Source organism: Lissotriton vulgaris, chromosome 1_1 (genome assembly GCF_964263255.1).
Source record: "Lissotriton vulgaris chromosome 1_1, aLisVul1.2, whole genome shotgun sequence".
In the NCBI taxonomy this organism is placed as follows: domain Eukaryota; kingdom Metazoa; phylum Chordata; class Amphibia; order Caudata; family Salamandridae; genus Lissotriton; species Lissotriton vulgaris.
The window spans coordinates 772,612,798-772,630,933 of NC_141685.1; the positions used below are offsets into that span (position 1 = coordinate 772,612,798).

An 18,136-nucleotide genomic window follows, 5' to 3' on the forward strand; every position below is an offset into this window, starting at 1 on the left:
CCTGGGTTTTGAGCATTAAACCCTTAAAGTCGATGAAGTGTTTTGGAAAGAACTAACATGTATTGAGTTGAAAATGGCAAATTTAAGCAACGCATGTATGATGGAACCATACATCCCTTTACAAAGCGTCCATTACAATGCATATGCCTTTATCACACATGCATTCACAAATAAAATGTATTTCACAGATAAGTATCAAGTTTTATATATACATATATCCTAGTCCCTAGGGTCTCGTTTCCCGCAAGTCCTGGCGGTACAGTGCATGCAGGGACAAGGCTCCCAGTGTAAATCCCAAGCACAGCTCTGGGCCCAGACGATCCAGAAGAATGCACAAACTCAGTGATACTTTCCTGCCATTTGCTGGATTTACCTTCAAATTTTACGCAATAAGTGTTCTACTGCACATGACAGAGTGTGCGTATTTTTCTGGATCATTTGAACACAGAGCAGCGTTTGGGATATGAATCTCCTAGCCACTATATAGATCTATACACACACAATGCATACAAAAAAATACATTTTCATGGTAAAGGCATATGTGCTGTAAAATTGTGTGGTACTGGCATGTGCATTGTAATGGATGTGTGATAAAGGTATTACAGGGTAACGGCCGTAGTGTAAAGGCAGTTTCTTTTAATCAACAGCTTTTTTTTCATGAGCAGAACACCATACATCGCCAGTCGGAATTTACTTTGAGGACCCTACAAACGCTGGCTAAGAGTCACAATAACAGTTTTAAACATTTAGCCTTCTTGAAGGAGTTTAGAAAAACTATTTTTGCAACAAGTGCTTAGTCTGGAGATATTAAAGCTGGAAATCACAAAAACTTACTTGAGGTCTTCTCCGAGGCAATGATTTTCCATTCGCGTTTGGGGCTGTGCATCACAGCATTTGGAGAAAGACTTCCAGAGGAACTGCTACTTATGTGCTTGTCGTTTTCACGCAGTGGCTTTTTCTGCAAAATCAAAAGGCAGCTACAGAAACCTATCCATACACCACACCTTGATTTACCTTTACTCCACTGAGTGAACCCATATCACCACTAGAAATTTATTTCTTAACCTCAATTTAAACCCAATTTCCAAAGCCACATTTATAGCACACCTAAATACAATTCTACAGCGAAACTGAACCAAACTCAAAAGCCATTATATAATAATGGTAGTCGATAAGATTTTTTTATCTGGCCCAGGATTAAAAGTAAGTGGCCTAAAGAGTCTACCACAACCGTTGGTTAGCAAAATGCCTGTACTCAAGGTAGTGAAGCCAAGTCACTAAATGTGCAGATTGCTTCCTTGTACAACAATATTCGTTGCACATTTTTAATCAAAGTACTTGTACTGAGATGCATGTGTTCAGGAAACCAAGTCTTTTATAGCAATGTATGTTTGGCTGCAATATGCCTTGTCAACCCCATCAGGTCTTTAGTACACTCATTCAATAGTTAAAAACACATAGCCAGAAAGAGATAATGACTGGCGAGTTAAGAGCAAGACTTCAGTATTTTAGAATTACTGGTACTCAGTACTTCGGCCAGGCGGTCATACTTGAGGAAACAGACAGTCTTAGCACAACAAATATACCACAACACCACGACGTACCACCGACTGTCATGAAACACCTGCAAATTCCCTTCCATCTAATTAGATTTAATATGGAGGAAGCTAAACTGTTAAGCAGTATTCCAGTTACAAGCTAAGAACGTTCAACACAGTCATCTATCTGCCAGCAGCTGGGCAAACTTCCAACGAGATACTCTACTCGTTATTATCCCAGACATCAAGAACCAGCCAAGATCAGACATGGAACTTAATAGGATCAAAACTAACCTCTAATTTTAGTTGCCAGAAACAGAAGATTTACATTGTAATGAGGAAGCATTTCGAATCAGGTTCAGTCGAGAACTTTAACCAACCAAGTAAAGACCACTGTTAGTGAGATTGAGGATTAAGAACATCCAGATGAATTGTGGGGTAACAGCAAAAAAACTCGTGCCAGGAGTTGTATCAGCGATACAATTACTTCCATTAAGAAAGTTTTGTGTGAGGAAACAATAAATCTTAGGTTATAGGAGTAGACGAGGAGCTGTGATACGGTTCAAGAGACAGGTTTGTACAACTTTAATCAACTGTCTCTAAAGTAGCTTTTAATGCAGCTTGCCATTAACTGATTTGGTTTACTTTTCTTGTCCGTAGCTTAAAGGGAACAAAACCATTTTGCTAGGTTTACAGTTACATTTTTACCCCAAGTACTTTGCTGCCTAAAAAAAGTGTAAGGATCATCTGGTCTAAAAAGCAGACGTTCAATTAAAACATTCATGTAGTGAACTTCACAATTAAGACCATAACTGAATGGTTTCTCCAATTACCTTAACACCCAGAAACAACTGGTTTGATTAGTCTCCAACCAGTGAGGATGCTGGAATATTTCAGAGAACGCCCAATACCCACTTTGCCTCTTTATGGCTAAACTTCAGTGCCCCAGATGACAGGCTACAAGTGGCGCCACCCATGGCACCAACTTGGACACTTAAAGCAGCATGTGGCCACTAATCTGATAGTAAGGGCTAATGAACTTGATTTCTTCAGGTACTTAAACTGGTATTTCCGCTCGAATATGTAGATCATAACAGGAGGATTTCAAAGAGTCAACACGGTCCTATATATCTCTGTAATTCCAGTCAGTGTTCAACCCGGAAGCATCATCTGTCCTGCCTATATTGCAAGCCCAAACAACGTAACTTGTCTTCATAAGACTATACAATCAGAATTCAAACTGCTAAAGTCTGTTGTGACCAGCTATATAGAAAGCTTGACTATGACCCAAGTTAGCAAAGTGCCATTGTTGTGGGGTTACTAGAACCTCATCAAAATACCCTTACAGTCATTTACCACAACTAGTCGATTATAGTTAGTCAGAAAGCCATCTAAGCTGGCTTCAGGGTCAGAAAGTTAAGAACATTTGGACTACTGACCAGAATTCATTAGTAGATCACTACCTGGAATGAGTTGCGACTTCCCCACGCCCATCAGCCGAATCCTGCTCTATTTATTGTTTCCACGTTAAAGGAATCCATATCACATTAGCTAAATTTGCCTTCATGAAGGGATTGGTTTTAGAAACCTACAACTCAAATAGTATGTAAAAAAAGAAACTAGGAAAAGTGACTGCCAATAAACTATTGAAGCAAAAGTGTGCACATCCCTAAACTTTAGGTGTGCTATAAAATGTTCTAGAAAACCGTTACCCATTGTTACCTCAAGGGTGTGCACTTTGTACCTGCACAAACTGAATGTGGTCATCACAGCCAAACACTTCGGCTTGTTCATCTAGCAGATTTCCATCAAGCAGCTTGTGATCAGCTGAGTAGTACAACGTTTGAACCTGCAAAACAGCAACAGAACACCCATGTGGCTACTGTAACCATGGCTACCAAACGAGATTACGCAAACCCCAAAAGGTAATCTCAGTGCAGCTTTCGTCGCTCCGAAGGAAATCTAGTTGATTCACAGGATTAAAAGGGAAGCAGATGGCATGGTTTAACATCTTCAGATACTTGTATGCGGATCTTCGGTTTGGCTAGATGTAGAATATGCTACAACTGTTTATGGATTTTCAGTGCAAGAGAAAAATGCTGAAATTGAACAGTGCTCTCAAGTATATATGTAAACAAGCAAAGTAGGGCTGACACCAAACAGTATTGCACCCTTCATTCCCAACAGGTCTGCATTCACCATTGATCTGGCTCCCATAGGTGGGATTTTTAAATCCAACATTGTGGCGTTTCAGCTGGTGCACTACATTAGATCATGAAAAAATAAGAGTGCATCTGAATTGTAAGGGAGTCTGTGCCTATTGTGTTAGAGGGAGTCAGTGTAAAAACATAAGACCTCAGAGATTGATCAGTCATGAATACTGCTGGAAATCAAAAATATTACAAGGTGGGAGGAGATTTCAGGATACAAACTCATTTTACACAGTTACTGTATTTGCATTAATCCGAAGGAATGTGTCTGCACAGGACGTTGGCTTTTTGTGCACATGAGATCTTCAAGTTCTGAAATTTTGCTTGACGCACTTAAGACAGTCAGCGTTTCCAATGCTGCTCTATGAAATAAGATTGGGAAAGGATTGCCACTGTTCCCACAACTAATCTACTTAGTAGATCATACTAATACTTAACCACGCAAGATAGCAGGGACGGAAACACTGGAACCTAATTTGATGCTTTGAGGTTGTAAAGTCATCCAGGGAGCAGATATCAACAGAGTCTAACTACTATAATTCTAGCTTTCAGTGTGGACATTATCAAGATCAGTTGAAATGAACTTTAAGTGCAACTGGAAGTAGCAAAAAATATATATATTTAATTGCCGCTTTGGTGGACTTAGACCTGAATCTTCACTTCACTGACCAGAATCTTACCAACAAGCCACACAGGAATTACATAAACTACAGAAGTCGAATGACTATCAGCTTTAGCAAACTGAACCAACACCTATGACTTCAGCACTTCTGAGACCGTGCCAGAGGTCTATTATTTGAGCAGGGGCTGCCATTAACTGACCACTGAAAACAAAGACCTCTTTGGGTGGTGCTGCAAAACAAACCATTTTCCTGAAAAGGTACAGCTTCAGGCATGAAGAGGCAGCAACTTCAGTCTTCTTTATACTGCTGCAGTGAGACGAAAAAACCAAAAAAAGCAATAAACGCTTTTGAAAGCAGTTATGTTCTTTGTTGGTGTCAATGTTGAAACACCATTTACACACCGTGGGAGTAAGCCGCCTTGCTAAAAATGCATAGCTTGGCAAATTAAGTGGTTCATTAATAGCTTAGAGACTTTGAACGCTCAAGCACACTAAAGGGCATTGCTGAAGTGCTATACTGTTGTTTAATGTGGCCAAGTTTTCACTGAAAAACTAATGTAATCTCTAAAGGAGCACTTGCCAATAAGCTCTTATGAATGATGAAGTGCACAAAAAGGGATGTTCAGTCTTGACCCTGCTTCAACGGGAACAACCCAGCCCGAACTGCGAGGCCAGGCTTTACGTAGTGGCCTAAGCGAGACAGGTATGTTTAGATGTGGGTCCTGTACAAGCTGTGCCACTGGAACCAAGTGATACCAGATGGATGAGCCCTAAGGAGGGAGAAACGGTTTTGGATTACTTTTGTACTAGTTCAGGGAAGGCCAGACAGTTCTTATTGGGGCAGTGGCAACACTGATTTCGATAGGGCGGAGTTCAAACTGAGGTGACCTGGTGTGCAAAATAACTCGACAGGGATGCAGCCCGGAGTTTCTACCAGAGGCTGGAGATTAATTCAAGCATTTCATACTTCAGTGTACAATGGCAGCTAAATTTACATCAATTTGACTATTTTGATGGATTTGAACACTCACTTAAGACTACAGCGCCTGCATTTGGCCTGAAGTAATGTTTTTTCATGCAGTGACGAAACTGATCACCACAACTGGGACTTAATTTAACCAACGTTTCCTAAATTTCGTATTCAGGTCTTGGAAGTAGGGTTTCTTAGTATAACAAAATCCATGATTTGGCTTCTTGGTCTGCTACTATCACAGGTCAGTGACTGTACAATACATATGCTAGCCCACTGATACACTTCAAGGGAGTTCAGACAACCGGTTTCCCAATCTAGATTCACAGGCAGCAATGTAACGATCGATGAAAAAGGACCTTGAAAGTCTTAAAGCACATATTACCAATTCCGAAAAAACTGATGCAGAGACTTCCCCCTCGGGCTTGTGGTTGTACATATATGTAAACCCAAGCACTGGCAAGAACAAACTAAGATTTCCCATTTTGGAGTACACAATTAAAATAATCATCTTTCTCTGCCCAGGGTAGATTTTCTTAGGAGAACTGGGGCAGGACTGCTGCTTCGTTACGTGTCAATACCCTTGAGATTTCTTGCTGCTTCTTCAGTCTTGGATATCCTAGTTTTGTTAATAAACCTATGGGGAGATAAATCAATGGGGAGGAACAACAGTTAGAAGCCATTACCTACTTAAGTTATCAAGTATAAACCTGTTGAGAGAGAAAAAAAATCAACTTCTTGGTTACATTTGTGCACAACTGTCTCAAATCCGAAACTAAATTTACAGATAATTTGAAATTTACACATCACATGGGAAAGTGTAAAAGAAAGTAAACGGCCAGACTGAAAGGTGCTCTCGGCTCACCTGGAAACCCCCCAGTTGTTCAGCTTAGGGGTACCTATAGTAAAATGTAAGTTCTTTAGGGTCATGAATAAAAGAAAACGGAGAAAAATAAAAAACAGAAAAGGGAAACCTTTACATGAACCATCCTTTTACGCATTCTGACAAGTCCATAAAAAAAATCATGCCTGCCCACTCCCTCTCCATCAAAACAAACCTCTTGCATTAGATCTTCCAGGTGGTCTCCATTCTCCCAAATGCTGCGCTGCACCCAGTTGATTACCTTTGTGTACAATTTTCCATTACTAGGAAGACAGACATTATCTTCAAGCATTACCTCCAGCTGTGGATAAAAACAAACTTAAGGGTTAGTGCATCTCTGAAAGTTAACACTTGATGCATTTTGTTAAGCCTTGATTATCAAGATATCTATGTGCCTATGTCAGTCATGTGGCGTCTGAGTTTCCTGTTCAAGAAACTGGTATGGGGTGGTGGTTCCGGTCTGAGGAATACCCCAAAATATTGGGCGGGTACACACCTTATTTGGGAGCTCCAATAACCTGCCTCTTTGCTTTGCAGTGATTGTTCATATACATTTCAAGGAACTATGACAGTATGCACATTAGTAACTGCCCTCTTTTGGATTTGAGGGAGTAGCCTGGATCTACAGGTACAGGAACTTGCTCTGCTTAATATTTCCAGACAAGTCTGTCAACTTCATAGAATAAGCCATTAAATAGTTTTCGATTTAGGAAATCGAGATATCAAATTATTTTCGAGGACAGTTGGCCAATGAAAACATTCATCTTCTCAGCAGATCGTATAATGGTTGATCTGGGAACTTAAATACAAGACTACATTCAAGCCTTTGCCTAGATAGTCTTGCATGGATTTGTGCGAAATAAAAAGGTTTGCTGCAAACAGCCGCATCTCTTGTAAAGGGAGGGCTACAGAACAAACGGTGGCAATACAGAATGTAAAAACTTTATCCTAAGCTTGCTTTTTTTTTTCCTAAGTACAAATGTCAACAAAAATATAGTACCTTTAACCGTGGAAGTTTGAGGAAGTCCTCTTGCTCTGAAATCTCCAGTAGATGTTCCTGGATGTAACTATCAATCTTATTTAACAGGCGCCAATCTCCCATACAACTGACAAAGTTCCGATAACAAATGCAACTCTGAGCATCCATCTTGGATAGTAAATAATCGCCACAAACCTTGTAAGAAATTTGGAAGTGTTAATTACATTTACTTTACGGCAAATTGTACATAGTGAAGTACAGAAATCTTAAAGGCAAGAGGATTTTTTACCCATACAAGTGATAGCGACCCACACACCCTCAAAAAATAGCCCAAGAACAGGTTGCAAAGCAGGAAAAACAAGCATTTAAAAAGCAACAGGTCTTGCAATTATGAGGGTTTGCGCTATTGGCACTGCAAAATGACAATGCCTTTTATTTAGGTGTTTTCAAAACAGATAAAATACATAGTCATTTACAATGTCGATAGCTTAAAATGTCGCAAATGCGAAACTTATTGCATTGCTAATGTGTGCTTCAAACATAAAAAAGCGTTAGGAGAGATGTGTTCTGCCTGCAACCACAGGCACTTGCAGGCAGGACAACTATTTGAGAAAACAATGCTCAGAGGCTGTAATTAATGCCTACCGAGCAACACCACACGTAACAGGGGGCATTGCTGTGGGAGGTTACAAAATAAGACCAGGTGGTACTAAAGGGACCGAGCGAACACTATGATCCTGAACGGGGGGAATTACGGAGGAAAACTAATGAGGCGAAAGCCAAATTCAACCAAAGTATTAAGTGGAGTCCAGTGGACATACTATAGTGGATATTATAACAGAAGACCCCTGTAGAACCCTTATGCGGGTTGGAATTATCACTGCATACTAATAAAAGAAAACGGATTTGAAAATAGCCTTGAAAAAGTCGTTGGGTTATACTCCCGGTCACAATGAAACACGTGTCGGCTGTGTGGAGAACTTGCAACATTCAAGAATAAATTGAATACCTGTATTACCAAGGACTACGTATTGCAATTGTGTCAAACGGGTGGCAACACCTATATATAACTATATTTTGATATACGTGCGCTAAGGAGTCTGTTTCGGTACTAAAGGGAGACTACTAAGCTTTTTTGACCAATTAATAGCTACAATTTACAGAGCACAAAGACACAAGCCAATTAAAAATGTGGGTCCCGGGCGGATCTTCAAGTCCCTACCTCAATACAGAATGCCTCACAGCGCATGCGCTGCCCAGGTACGACCTGAAAATGCATGTTTCTGTAGCCTCATGGGCAACTAAAATGTATTGAACATTACATTTTGGGCGGCACTTTGCTACAAATGTAACCCATCCCCTACCTTGTAGCAATTAGGCTACATAAAACTTTTAATTTACTCATTTTTTTTAGCAGACATTTTTAGATTGTTTTTAGAAGTTACATACCTGCTTTACTCTGTCCATTTTTAACTTCTTAGCTGCACAATACACGTCTCTTACAAGATCTTTGTCTGCTTTTAGCCTACAGTGAGAATATAAGAAAATAAGTCCGGGAAAAACCATGTAAGGCTTACTAGTGTGGGGTGAGAGCGCAATATAAATATGTACTTACTGTGCAGTGTAAGCATAATTTAGTAGGACTTCCACTGCTTCTGGGTTAAGGTCTTCAAATTTAACATGAGAAACACCATGGGAATCATTGTCACTGTTGAATATTTCAAACAAAAAGGGACTGCAGCAAGCAAGGACTGCTCTGTGTGCCGGCATTTCATGGCCACATACCTTTAAAATGAAATATAAAATCAAATTAATGCAAGCAACAGGAACGATGATGTCATGCGCAGAGATATTCTAGTCACAATGATCAACATGGCCCATTCAGATTTCAGGAACCCACAGGAGATGGGGAAAAACACCCACATGTACACTCCACTCCCACATAGGGTAGGAACTCGAATACAAAAGACTTTAGACTCCTTTCTAGCAGTATTGTTGCATCCATCAGCTACGAAAGACCCACATTCAGCTCCCAGGGGAGGGAAATTGTTTGGCAAAGGCAAGCCTTTAAAAACACTCATGGACGAGTTCGGCAAAAGAAAACTCAAGTAGGCGGTAATAGACGTGAATTTTCAAGCATGAATACTGTAACCACTATCCCAAATTCAAGTAATTAAGAATTAATCCAAGATGTCAAACACTTAGAGGAGCTTCCTATGGTCTTTCCTCTTTAGAGTCTAATATTGTGCACAGCAGTTTAATGTGCTACCTTTTCCTAAAGGACAGTAAGCACTTGCTGGAAGTTAGCTTGCCGATTGTTTAGCTAGGTGGGTACACATAGCCAACAGATCCCAAATATAATCATGAAAAGTAAAGTATCTGGTAAAGAAAACAGCAGCAATGTGCTACAAAGATTTGTTACCTGGAGTTTAACATCACAGAACTGTCCACTCTTTCGCAATGCGTTCAATTTGGCAACGGAAGATTCAATGAAGTTCTCATCCTCAAACATCAAATACCCGTTTGGAATCATTTTGCTGCAGAATGAAAAAAAAAAAAAAAAAAGCAGATGTTTACATACGGGCAAGCCAGTTAAAGCTGTGTGTCATACATGCTGAGGCCGCAAGTGAGAAATCATGTCAGACAATCACAGAATTAGCAGTCAAGCTTTTAGGGTAAATAAGGATGTACTAGGTGTGGGCCATTAAACTATTTTTTTCGTGCACCACATAAGATTGTAACAGCTTTCTATGTTGCCTAACACGGAGCTCCATTCAAAATAGATGACCAAGTTTATATGCAATTATTAAAAAATCGTATCCCTCCCTCAGAAGGAAAAAAACGGTCTGCATTCTACAACTGTAAAATGTGAAACTTTACGCCCTCAGTGTCAAGTCACAACACACGAGACAGAAGCAAGCTGTCTTTACATGTAAACTCAATTTTAAACATACGTACTCAAAATCAGAGGAGGAAGTGTCTGAAGCACAGTTGACAGACATCGAGTAAAACCAATTCAATTCTTCAAGAAGACTGAAATGCAGGCATAACCGTCTGTTTCCAAATGCAATGGTGAACCCAAACTACCAGGCTTGCGAATGATGTAATCACGTCCTTAATGGCTATAGACACGAGCTTCTTTTGTGATAATCATGAATCATAATCTGAAATAGAATTTAGTAAAAGGAAGGCTGTGGTTAGGTTTACAGGGAAATTAGTGTGATCTTAACTTACATACAGTGAACTATTCAGACACCAACATTTAACTACCTGTGAACTAGCACTTCAGGTCCACGTCTGATACGTAAACCTACAAGCCTCAGCCAGGATTGGATTCTGGTTGAGAAACGGAACAGATCCCTCCTCCCCTGCAGTGGACAACCTTGAGAGATATACGCAAACATGCTAACCACCAACCTTAACACTATTCGTATCTCCAACAAAATGATTTGATATTGCATACAAAGGGGCAAGCACTTGACGAGACAGTGATTTATGAAGTGATAAGAGATTGACAAATTGGTTCTCTGATAATACAACTTTCAAAACAGTGTTCAACGTAGAAAAGCTTGAGCCCAGACCTCTATAAATGTAAAATATTTCCAAGTTGAAGGTTTTAGGGTCGATATGATACTTCATTAGCGATTTTGGTTATGAAATGGCTTCCCTTATAAAGATCGTAACGCACCCATAACAAGACTCCCTGCAGGTAAAAAGGCTTCTTACCGATAACTAGGTATAGGGAGCTAGGGACAAATTCACGTTGTGTACATATTAATGCCATCTGGTGGTTGCCTGTGTCATGCAACTCTAGGTCGATATTTTGCCGCTTGAATCTAGCTCGTATTTAAATATACTACAAAGAAAACCGACCTGTCTCTTCGGACTGTTGCCGAGGGGAGAGCGGAATAGACAAATTATATATGCATGTGCTTTATATGATTTCATTATTGTGGCTGAAGGGGTGCACCGTGCGAGTTAAGTAATAAGCGCGGCCGGTGAAAAGGGCAGTGGAAGGTACTCATCGATTTGCAGCGCTCATGCTTCGAGTGAAATGTCCCAGCTAAACTTGTGCTCAGCACCGGCCGTTCTAAAAAGGAGGTGCAGGGACGAGTCCCCATCGGGCTCTTCATTTTTGCCCTCAGGGTGAAAAAAAGATTAACTCTGCAGCAATACCATCCTTCACTGCCTTTGATGTAACTTCAAAGAGACTCGATAGTTATTTCAGTCTCATGTCACACCAGAAGCATATTCAATGTAACAACCATTGGCAAAGCCAATAGTCCTGGCTTGTTGTAGATGCAAAGTTACTTGCTGCATTAATATATCGGGGTGCAATGATAAACGTCAACATACCAGTCATGTGGCACACTATGCGAAGTACAGGTGTTTAAGCCAACCCCTTAAATCGGCCACGCCCCTTTGAGAGAACACCCTCAGATTCCAATCCAAAATCCATCCACTGCACTAGTCAAGGTGACACAATACTAATTGTCAAAGTATGACTGCACCACTGATTCAAGCTCACATTAGCTACCGTTTCATTTCACCACAAAACTACGCATGCAGTTGTAAACATTAACCGTGGCTGGTACTATATGGATGTACCAGGGTTTGTCAGAGTAAATCTTTGCTTCGTTTAGTGATACTAATAGGCAACTATTGGGACACATCCAATTTCATAATGTATACATTTCCCCAGCTAGTAAGGCTATCAACTACCCAGCCCCTCGATGCCAAATACTGTTGAGCCCCTCCACCACAAGAAAAGGTACTTTGAGAATTTACTAGGAACAGGACTTGTGGTATTGATTATTGAGAAGTGCAATTGAAGGGCGGCCTCATTTCAAAGGGGTCTTTAGTTTTGTAAAGAAAGCATGATTATTTTTTGACAGTTTGGGAACCCTATTTTGTTTTAAATGCGTCAAAAGGCCTAATACAGTGATAAGCAGAGCCGCATTATGACGAGTTCCCTGGCAATTCAGGAGAGCACCTAAGGGTTATTTCCAAGACCTAAATAATTGTCTAGCGTAGCGCCCCCCCCCCCTTTCTCCCTGAAATGATGCAAGCGAAAAGCACTTTCATATCGATAGCACGGAAATACGTACCGAAAAAAACAGCGGTTCACCTTTGACCGGCCGTTTAGTTAAAAGACACATTTAATAAAATCGCGAACATAGGCAGCGATTGCCATGGTTGGAGAAGGCAAGGTCTCCCATTCAAACTGAATGGCGAGCACATGCATCAGCCATCTTGTGTAAATACGACTGTCACTAGGGGCACCGCTTGCCTTACCATTCCTGCATCCTCGAACCCTGTGCACGGACAGCTGCCATCTTGTACATTTCCTTTACAGACGCACTTTATGCAGCACCGAAAAAACGCTGCATGGCGACTGAACGTCAAGCGTGAAAAGCACATGGTTATTTTAGTAGCATCGTTTTCACCGCACAAAGCATGGACCGGTTTAGACCAGATTGTGGAATGGAGCCTGTTACAAGGAAGCTGCAGGACCAGACACCAAAAACAGAGTATGCGAGTCTGACGGGCCGTGCACTATTACCACCCGCTACGCTTCACACACATCGAGGTATGGTTGGGGGAAAACCTGTGCAATGTCTAAACAGCATACGATTAAAAATACACTAAGCAAAATGAGTAGCCATCAGGTGCTACAGACAATGGACACTACAAGCTAACGAAGCCCCCCTCCATCCATATGTGCGTGGCACCCCGGAACAGCGCCGATTCGACGTGCAGATCAGAGCCTGCCTTCTAAGCAGTGTCAAGCTACCAGTAACCACATCAATGGTAATAATACTCGTTACTGTATTGTGTCTACGATTATCTCGTAAATTGACAGTGCAATCATCACCCGTCGATGGATGTGTCGCAGACATCTACGGAGTGGTCTCGGCGGCCTCCAGCTGCGCTCCTCTGAACTGGCTCGCACACCATCAGTGCGAATGGGGCATTGATGAAGGAAAGGTGATAAATGCCCTCAAGGCGGGAAGCATACAATTCACACCCAACAATGTACTCTCGCCTTGGCTAGCTATACAGCAGCCGTCAAAATAAGACAATGCAAACAGTTGCCCTAACTCACCACAAGAGGATGCCTGCGACAACAAAATGGCACCGTTGCCAGGGCGAACAGCGCCCAAGCGGCAAAGTGCAGTTTTGCCAGCAGTCCTTATTAATCTTAAAAGCAAGCCGCTATCACACGAATTTAGACATTAGTGTGTCCGTCTTTCGACTGAAACCAACACACCTTCAATAGAAGTCAATGGGAGAAATATATTCTCCCGATTATTAATATATATATTTTTTGTAACTCCCTCCTTGCGCTTGTAAACTATTGAAATGTATGGCCGCGGGTGATAAGCATGAGAGGCGCAACACTAGCTCCAAAATCAAGGGGTCAAAATCGCTTGTCACCCCTTTAAGTGGTCCCCATTTAGTCCATAACCATGAATATTGATACATGGTAAACTCAGGTGGTCCCTTCACGTTCTGCAGCCCCCGTCGCCATTTTGCATTGCGCCTCTGTCTCAAAGACTTTTGCATTTCGCCTGTCTCAAAGACTTAGTGCAATGGACAGGAAGTAAAATGCCAATGGCCTTTGAAGGGCAAGCGCGCCTTCCAAAGCGGATGCACACAAAACGCCTAACATGTTGGGGACGCTAATGAATACATGTTTTTTTTTATAACAGGTTGGCCTACCTCACCAACATGTAGCAGGAGGCACCGTACATGTTTATTGGTGCGGATTCCTATAGGACGCCCCCACCCTCAAATAAAAAAAACGCACCCCGTTTTCCCGCGCTCTCGTGCGCCCTTCCCACATACTTGTAATGAACTATCCGGTACAGAAGTAGAGCTATAAGAGGCGATCCTTGGCCTCCACTCGTCTATTACATTTAAGGCAGTTGAAAGGAGGTAACATTAATTAGAATACGGAGGGGGGGACGCTTTACATTTTTTTTAATAACCACCAAGCATCTCCTACGATATCCTAAAATAACAAAGGGGAGGGGGAAGAGAATTCTCAGTACATTATTTCAAAACCAGGATGTTAGAGGGCGAACATATTGCCTCATATCCTGGAAAGTACCAGCCGGCTAAAGGCAGTTTGCAAGCTTGCATTCAATGAGAATAGGAAACACGGAGACTTGCACATTAGCAGAACTAGGAAAAGCACGTAAAACAGCATTAGAACATTGATCTCCTAGGCCGTACATCCCACCGGTCTTTTCTGTCTGCCACCTGACCCCCACGTACCTGGTTTCTCTCAGCACACACGATGAAGCTCATATTGACCTCCTCCTGGGGGTGGGGGCTACAGCTGAAGGCTCTGGGTGGCTCCTACAGGTACTGTGGGGTGCTTAAGGTGGAGGCACGAGTCGCGCGCGTTCCTAACAGTCACTTCTTACGAGACGTGGATCTGCTCTGCAACCACTTCCAATACCACAGCACGCGCACAATCACGGCTCAGCACCCCATCCGGCCGGTTTAAAGGCCTGACGTCACAAGCCTCCCTCCCTTTAGGTCTTCCTCCCGCACAAGCCAATCAGTGGCTCACAAGCCAGTCTCTTCGTAGAGCCTTCTAGAGAATTGCGTTGGGGCAGTCCGCTGGCGGTGCGACCTAGTCTGCCATTTTAAAACTCTAACTCTTGTATTAGACAGCAGGTAGTGGGAGGGCACCACTTAAGCCACTAAATGGAAACACATTATGCAAAGTCTATTATTGCACCATAGACAACAGGCAGATACCTTATACGGGAATGTGTTTGTTTACAGGTATTTACTTTTAATATGCAAAATGTATTGCATTGACATAGAAGTTGTGTTGTCCCAAGTAAACATTTGTTGTCTTATTTTTAGTAACCCTTTATTTCGGCATACTTACAGTGAACTCTGAAACTGCCCTTCTTCAATATGGCGTCTGCGCTGTCACTTTTGACTCCACCCACCTATCTGCAGTCGGGCGTGTCAGACTAGCCTAAGAAACTGGGTCATTTGGGCGGTAAAAAGGACTGTACCTTCACGTGACGTCCTGACAGACAGGATTTGACTAGCGGCAGCAACCCAACGAGCCTGAGGCTGCCGCACGTATTTTAAAATGGCGGGAAAGGTTTATTTCTAGAAAGCTGTCACGCTTCAACGTGTGAATTACAGAACCAAGCGCAGAACCACGATTCAAAAAGGGTCAGCGACAGTTTTTGTGTTTTTTATTTTCGGCTAGAGCGGACGTCGAAGCTGGGTTCCAGTCTCGGCAAGGAGGCTCCACATCCTGTGATTCCGGGCAAATCACTTAATCTTAATGACCTCGTGCCCACCACCAAAAACAAGCTTTTGCAATGCAACAGGTCTAGCATATACGCGAGTTTCAGCTATTGTCATTGTAAATGTCAGTGCCTTTTATTTATCTTTTGGTTTTTGAAACCTAAATAAAATGCATTGTTATTTACAATGCCAATAACTTAAACTCGCGCAAATGCGAGACCTATTGCATTTAGGGTGACCAACTGGCATAGGTGCAAATTCAGGACGGTGAGCGTAAAAATTCATGACAAAGGGTCAAAATTCAGGACAAAAATTCAGTACAAAAGATCAAAATTCAGGACAAAACTTGGGGACAAAAGGTAAGTTTTACAGATACGTCCGAGGTGGTCGCGCAATAGTATATATGTAAGTAAATAGACAACCATCTAAGTACAAGTCAAAATAGGTTTATATTAGGTTGAGGCAATCGTGCACTTCATGGTTTTTCAGTATGGCTGCAGCTTGCTGCCTTAGACAATTTAAAATTTGCATCTTGCTCCAGCAGGTACATTAATCACCAGACAATGGTGAACCACACCTGAATATAAGTGAAGCCGCTTTTATTCTTGATTGAAAACTACTGGATATATAAGGAACTTTGCAGTGCCAGCCCCCAGTAACAAAACCCCCCCAGCCCCTTTCCAGCCTCCCAGGGAAACACCTGATGCCCGGTCCGGCCAGTCCTGCCTTGCTATCACCCTTCAATGGTGCCCCTCATCTTCACTTAGACCGTCTCTCATGTGTATTTAATTTCTCTTATAGTGTTACTCATCCCAATTATGTAGAGCAGGGTGTCGGAGTGCGTTACATCACACACATTATATAGAGACAATGACTCATATTAACGTGAAAGTCAATGTATAGGAAATGCTACTTAAGATAAGTGGTGCTACAAGGTGTAATCATTCTTTTATCTATTATTCAGTCTTTCACCATTCATTCTGTCCTTACATCTATGTGCCCATTTATATCCAAACATATTCAACCATTTGCAAACCTATCCACCATATATCCTTCCATCCATCATTACACTCACCCATTCCTCCATCCACCCTTTTAGTCATCCATCCATTATTCATCTATCCACCCTTTCATCCATCCGTACAGTCATCCATCCACTCTTTCACCCATCCATCTATTCACTCATCCATCCAGCCATTTACCCTTTCACCCATCCAGCCATTCATTCATTCACTTACTCATCCATCCACCCAGTCACTTATCCTCCCACCCATTCACCCTTTCAGTCATTCGTCCTCCCTTTCTCTCTCCATCCCCCTTTCACTTATCCATACATCCATCCATCATCCACCCATCATCCACCCATCCATCTACTCATCCATTCATTTATTCCATCCATTGATCCTATTACTCATCCATCCTTTCACTCATCCATCCATTCGTTCTCTCATCCATCCACCCTTTCACTTCTTCACTCATCTATTCATCCTTTTGTCCATCTACCCCTTTCACTCATCTATCCACCCATTCACTCACCCATCTAAGCTTTCACTCATCCATCCATCCTTTCATACACCCATCCACCCTTTTACCCATCCATCTACCCTTCCACCCATATATCCATCTATTAACTTTTCCCTCATCCATACTTCCACTTATCCATCCATCCTTTCTTTTATCTATCCATTCACCCTTTCATTCATCCATTCATCCTTTCAGTCATCCATCCAGCCATTCACGCATTCCTTCACTTATTTACTCACCCACCTTTTCACATTATGAGCTGAGCCTTTGTCTACAGAGTTGCAGACAGTAGCGGCCCATGAAGAACTTCACCCTCGCTGTAGTTCCTAAAGCAAGGGGTGGGAGAAAGTTCACTATGCCCCTGCACAGTCTGAAAATGTAGAATTCATGAGTCATACATGATGCACAGTGCCAAGATGTGAGGTGACTGTGATATGGTGTTGTTTCCAGGGCTTGAGGGGTGTAAAAAAACTGGGGGGTCCCTTTAAAGGGGGTGTTCGATGTAATTAAGGGCGTAGTTTAAAACACCTAGGGTAAAAATCAGCGCTAGCGTAGTGTTCCACCCGACTGGTATTATGTTATTTCTGTCATTGCATCCAGATATATAATACAGCAAGTATCATTACACCAACAAAAACCAGGACTATTGGCTTTGTCAATGGTTGTTAGTTGCTTAAAATACAAAAAGCAGCAACCATGGCTTCACTGGATATAATATTGAAAATACTTCAGTTAAAAAATGTTGAGACAGTGAAAGAACGATAACCCGTTCTTTTTAACTTATTTTACAGGCTTCTTTATATAAACTGTTTTCTTACGGTGCTAAAGTTGCAGCATTAGTGTTTTGCCTTTTATTTTACAGAACGCCCTGCTGTACACCGAGGCATGAGGAGGCCGCCACATGATTTACCAGCCCAGACTGCCCCATTGTCATTCTGTTTGTGGCAATCAGCCCCATACAGCATGACAATGGGCGGGGTGGGGCGGCTCTTTTGCTCAAGGAGGAGCGCGAGGCGCCCCATCAGGAAGGTGAGGCCTCTCACAGGAGAGCCGTGTTGCTCAATGTGATGGCCAAAATTACGGACAAAAGGCGTCCGTAAAAGGTTTCCTCACGGACAACGGAC

At 42.0% G+C, this 18,136-nt stretch overlaps 1 protein-coding gene across 1 annotated transcript in view; it reads right to left on the bottom strand.

Moving 5' to 3' along the window:
* Window positions 1-14,870, bottom strand: part of IVNS1ABP (influenza virus NS1A binding protein) — a 55,852-nt gene extending 40,982 nt beyond the window's left edge. The window contains exons 1-9 of the mRNA XM_086956018.1: window positions 14,484-14,870; window positions 10,161-10,366; window positions 9,625-9,739; window positions 8,818-8,987; window positions 8,652-8,727; window positions 7,224-7,397; window positions 6,399-6,524; window positions 3,283-3,387; window positions 835-958 (exon numbers count right to left, since the gene is read on the bottom strand). Coding sequence (XP_086812144.1) covers window positions 835-958; window positions 3,283-3,387; window positions 6,399-6,524; window positions 7,224-7,397; window positions 8,652-8,727; window positions 8,818-8,987; window positions 9,625-9,739; window positions 10,161-10,204 — 934 coding nt within the window. The 5' untranslated portion in view covers window positions 10,205-10,366; window positions 14,484-14,870. The remainder of the gene's footprint in view (window positions 1-834; window positions 959-3,282; window positions 3,388-6,398; window positions 6,525-7,223; window positions 7,398-8,651; window positions 8,728-8,817; window positions 8,988-9,624; window positions 9,740-10,160; window positions 10,367-14,483) is intronic.
* Between the last annotated feature and the right edge of the window lie 3,266 nt (window positions 14,871-18,136).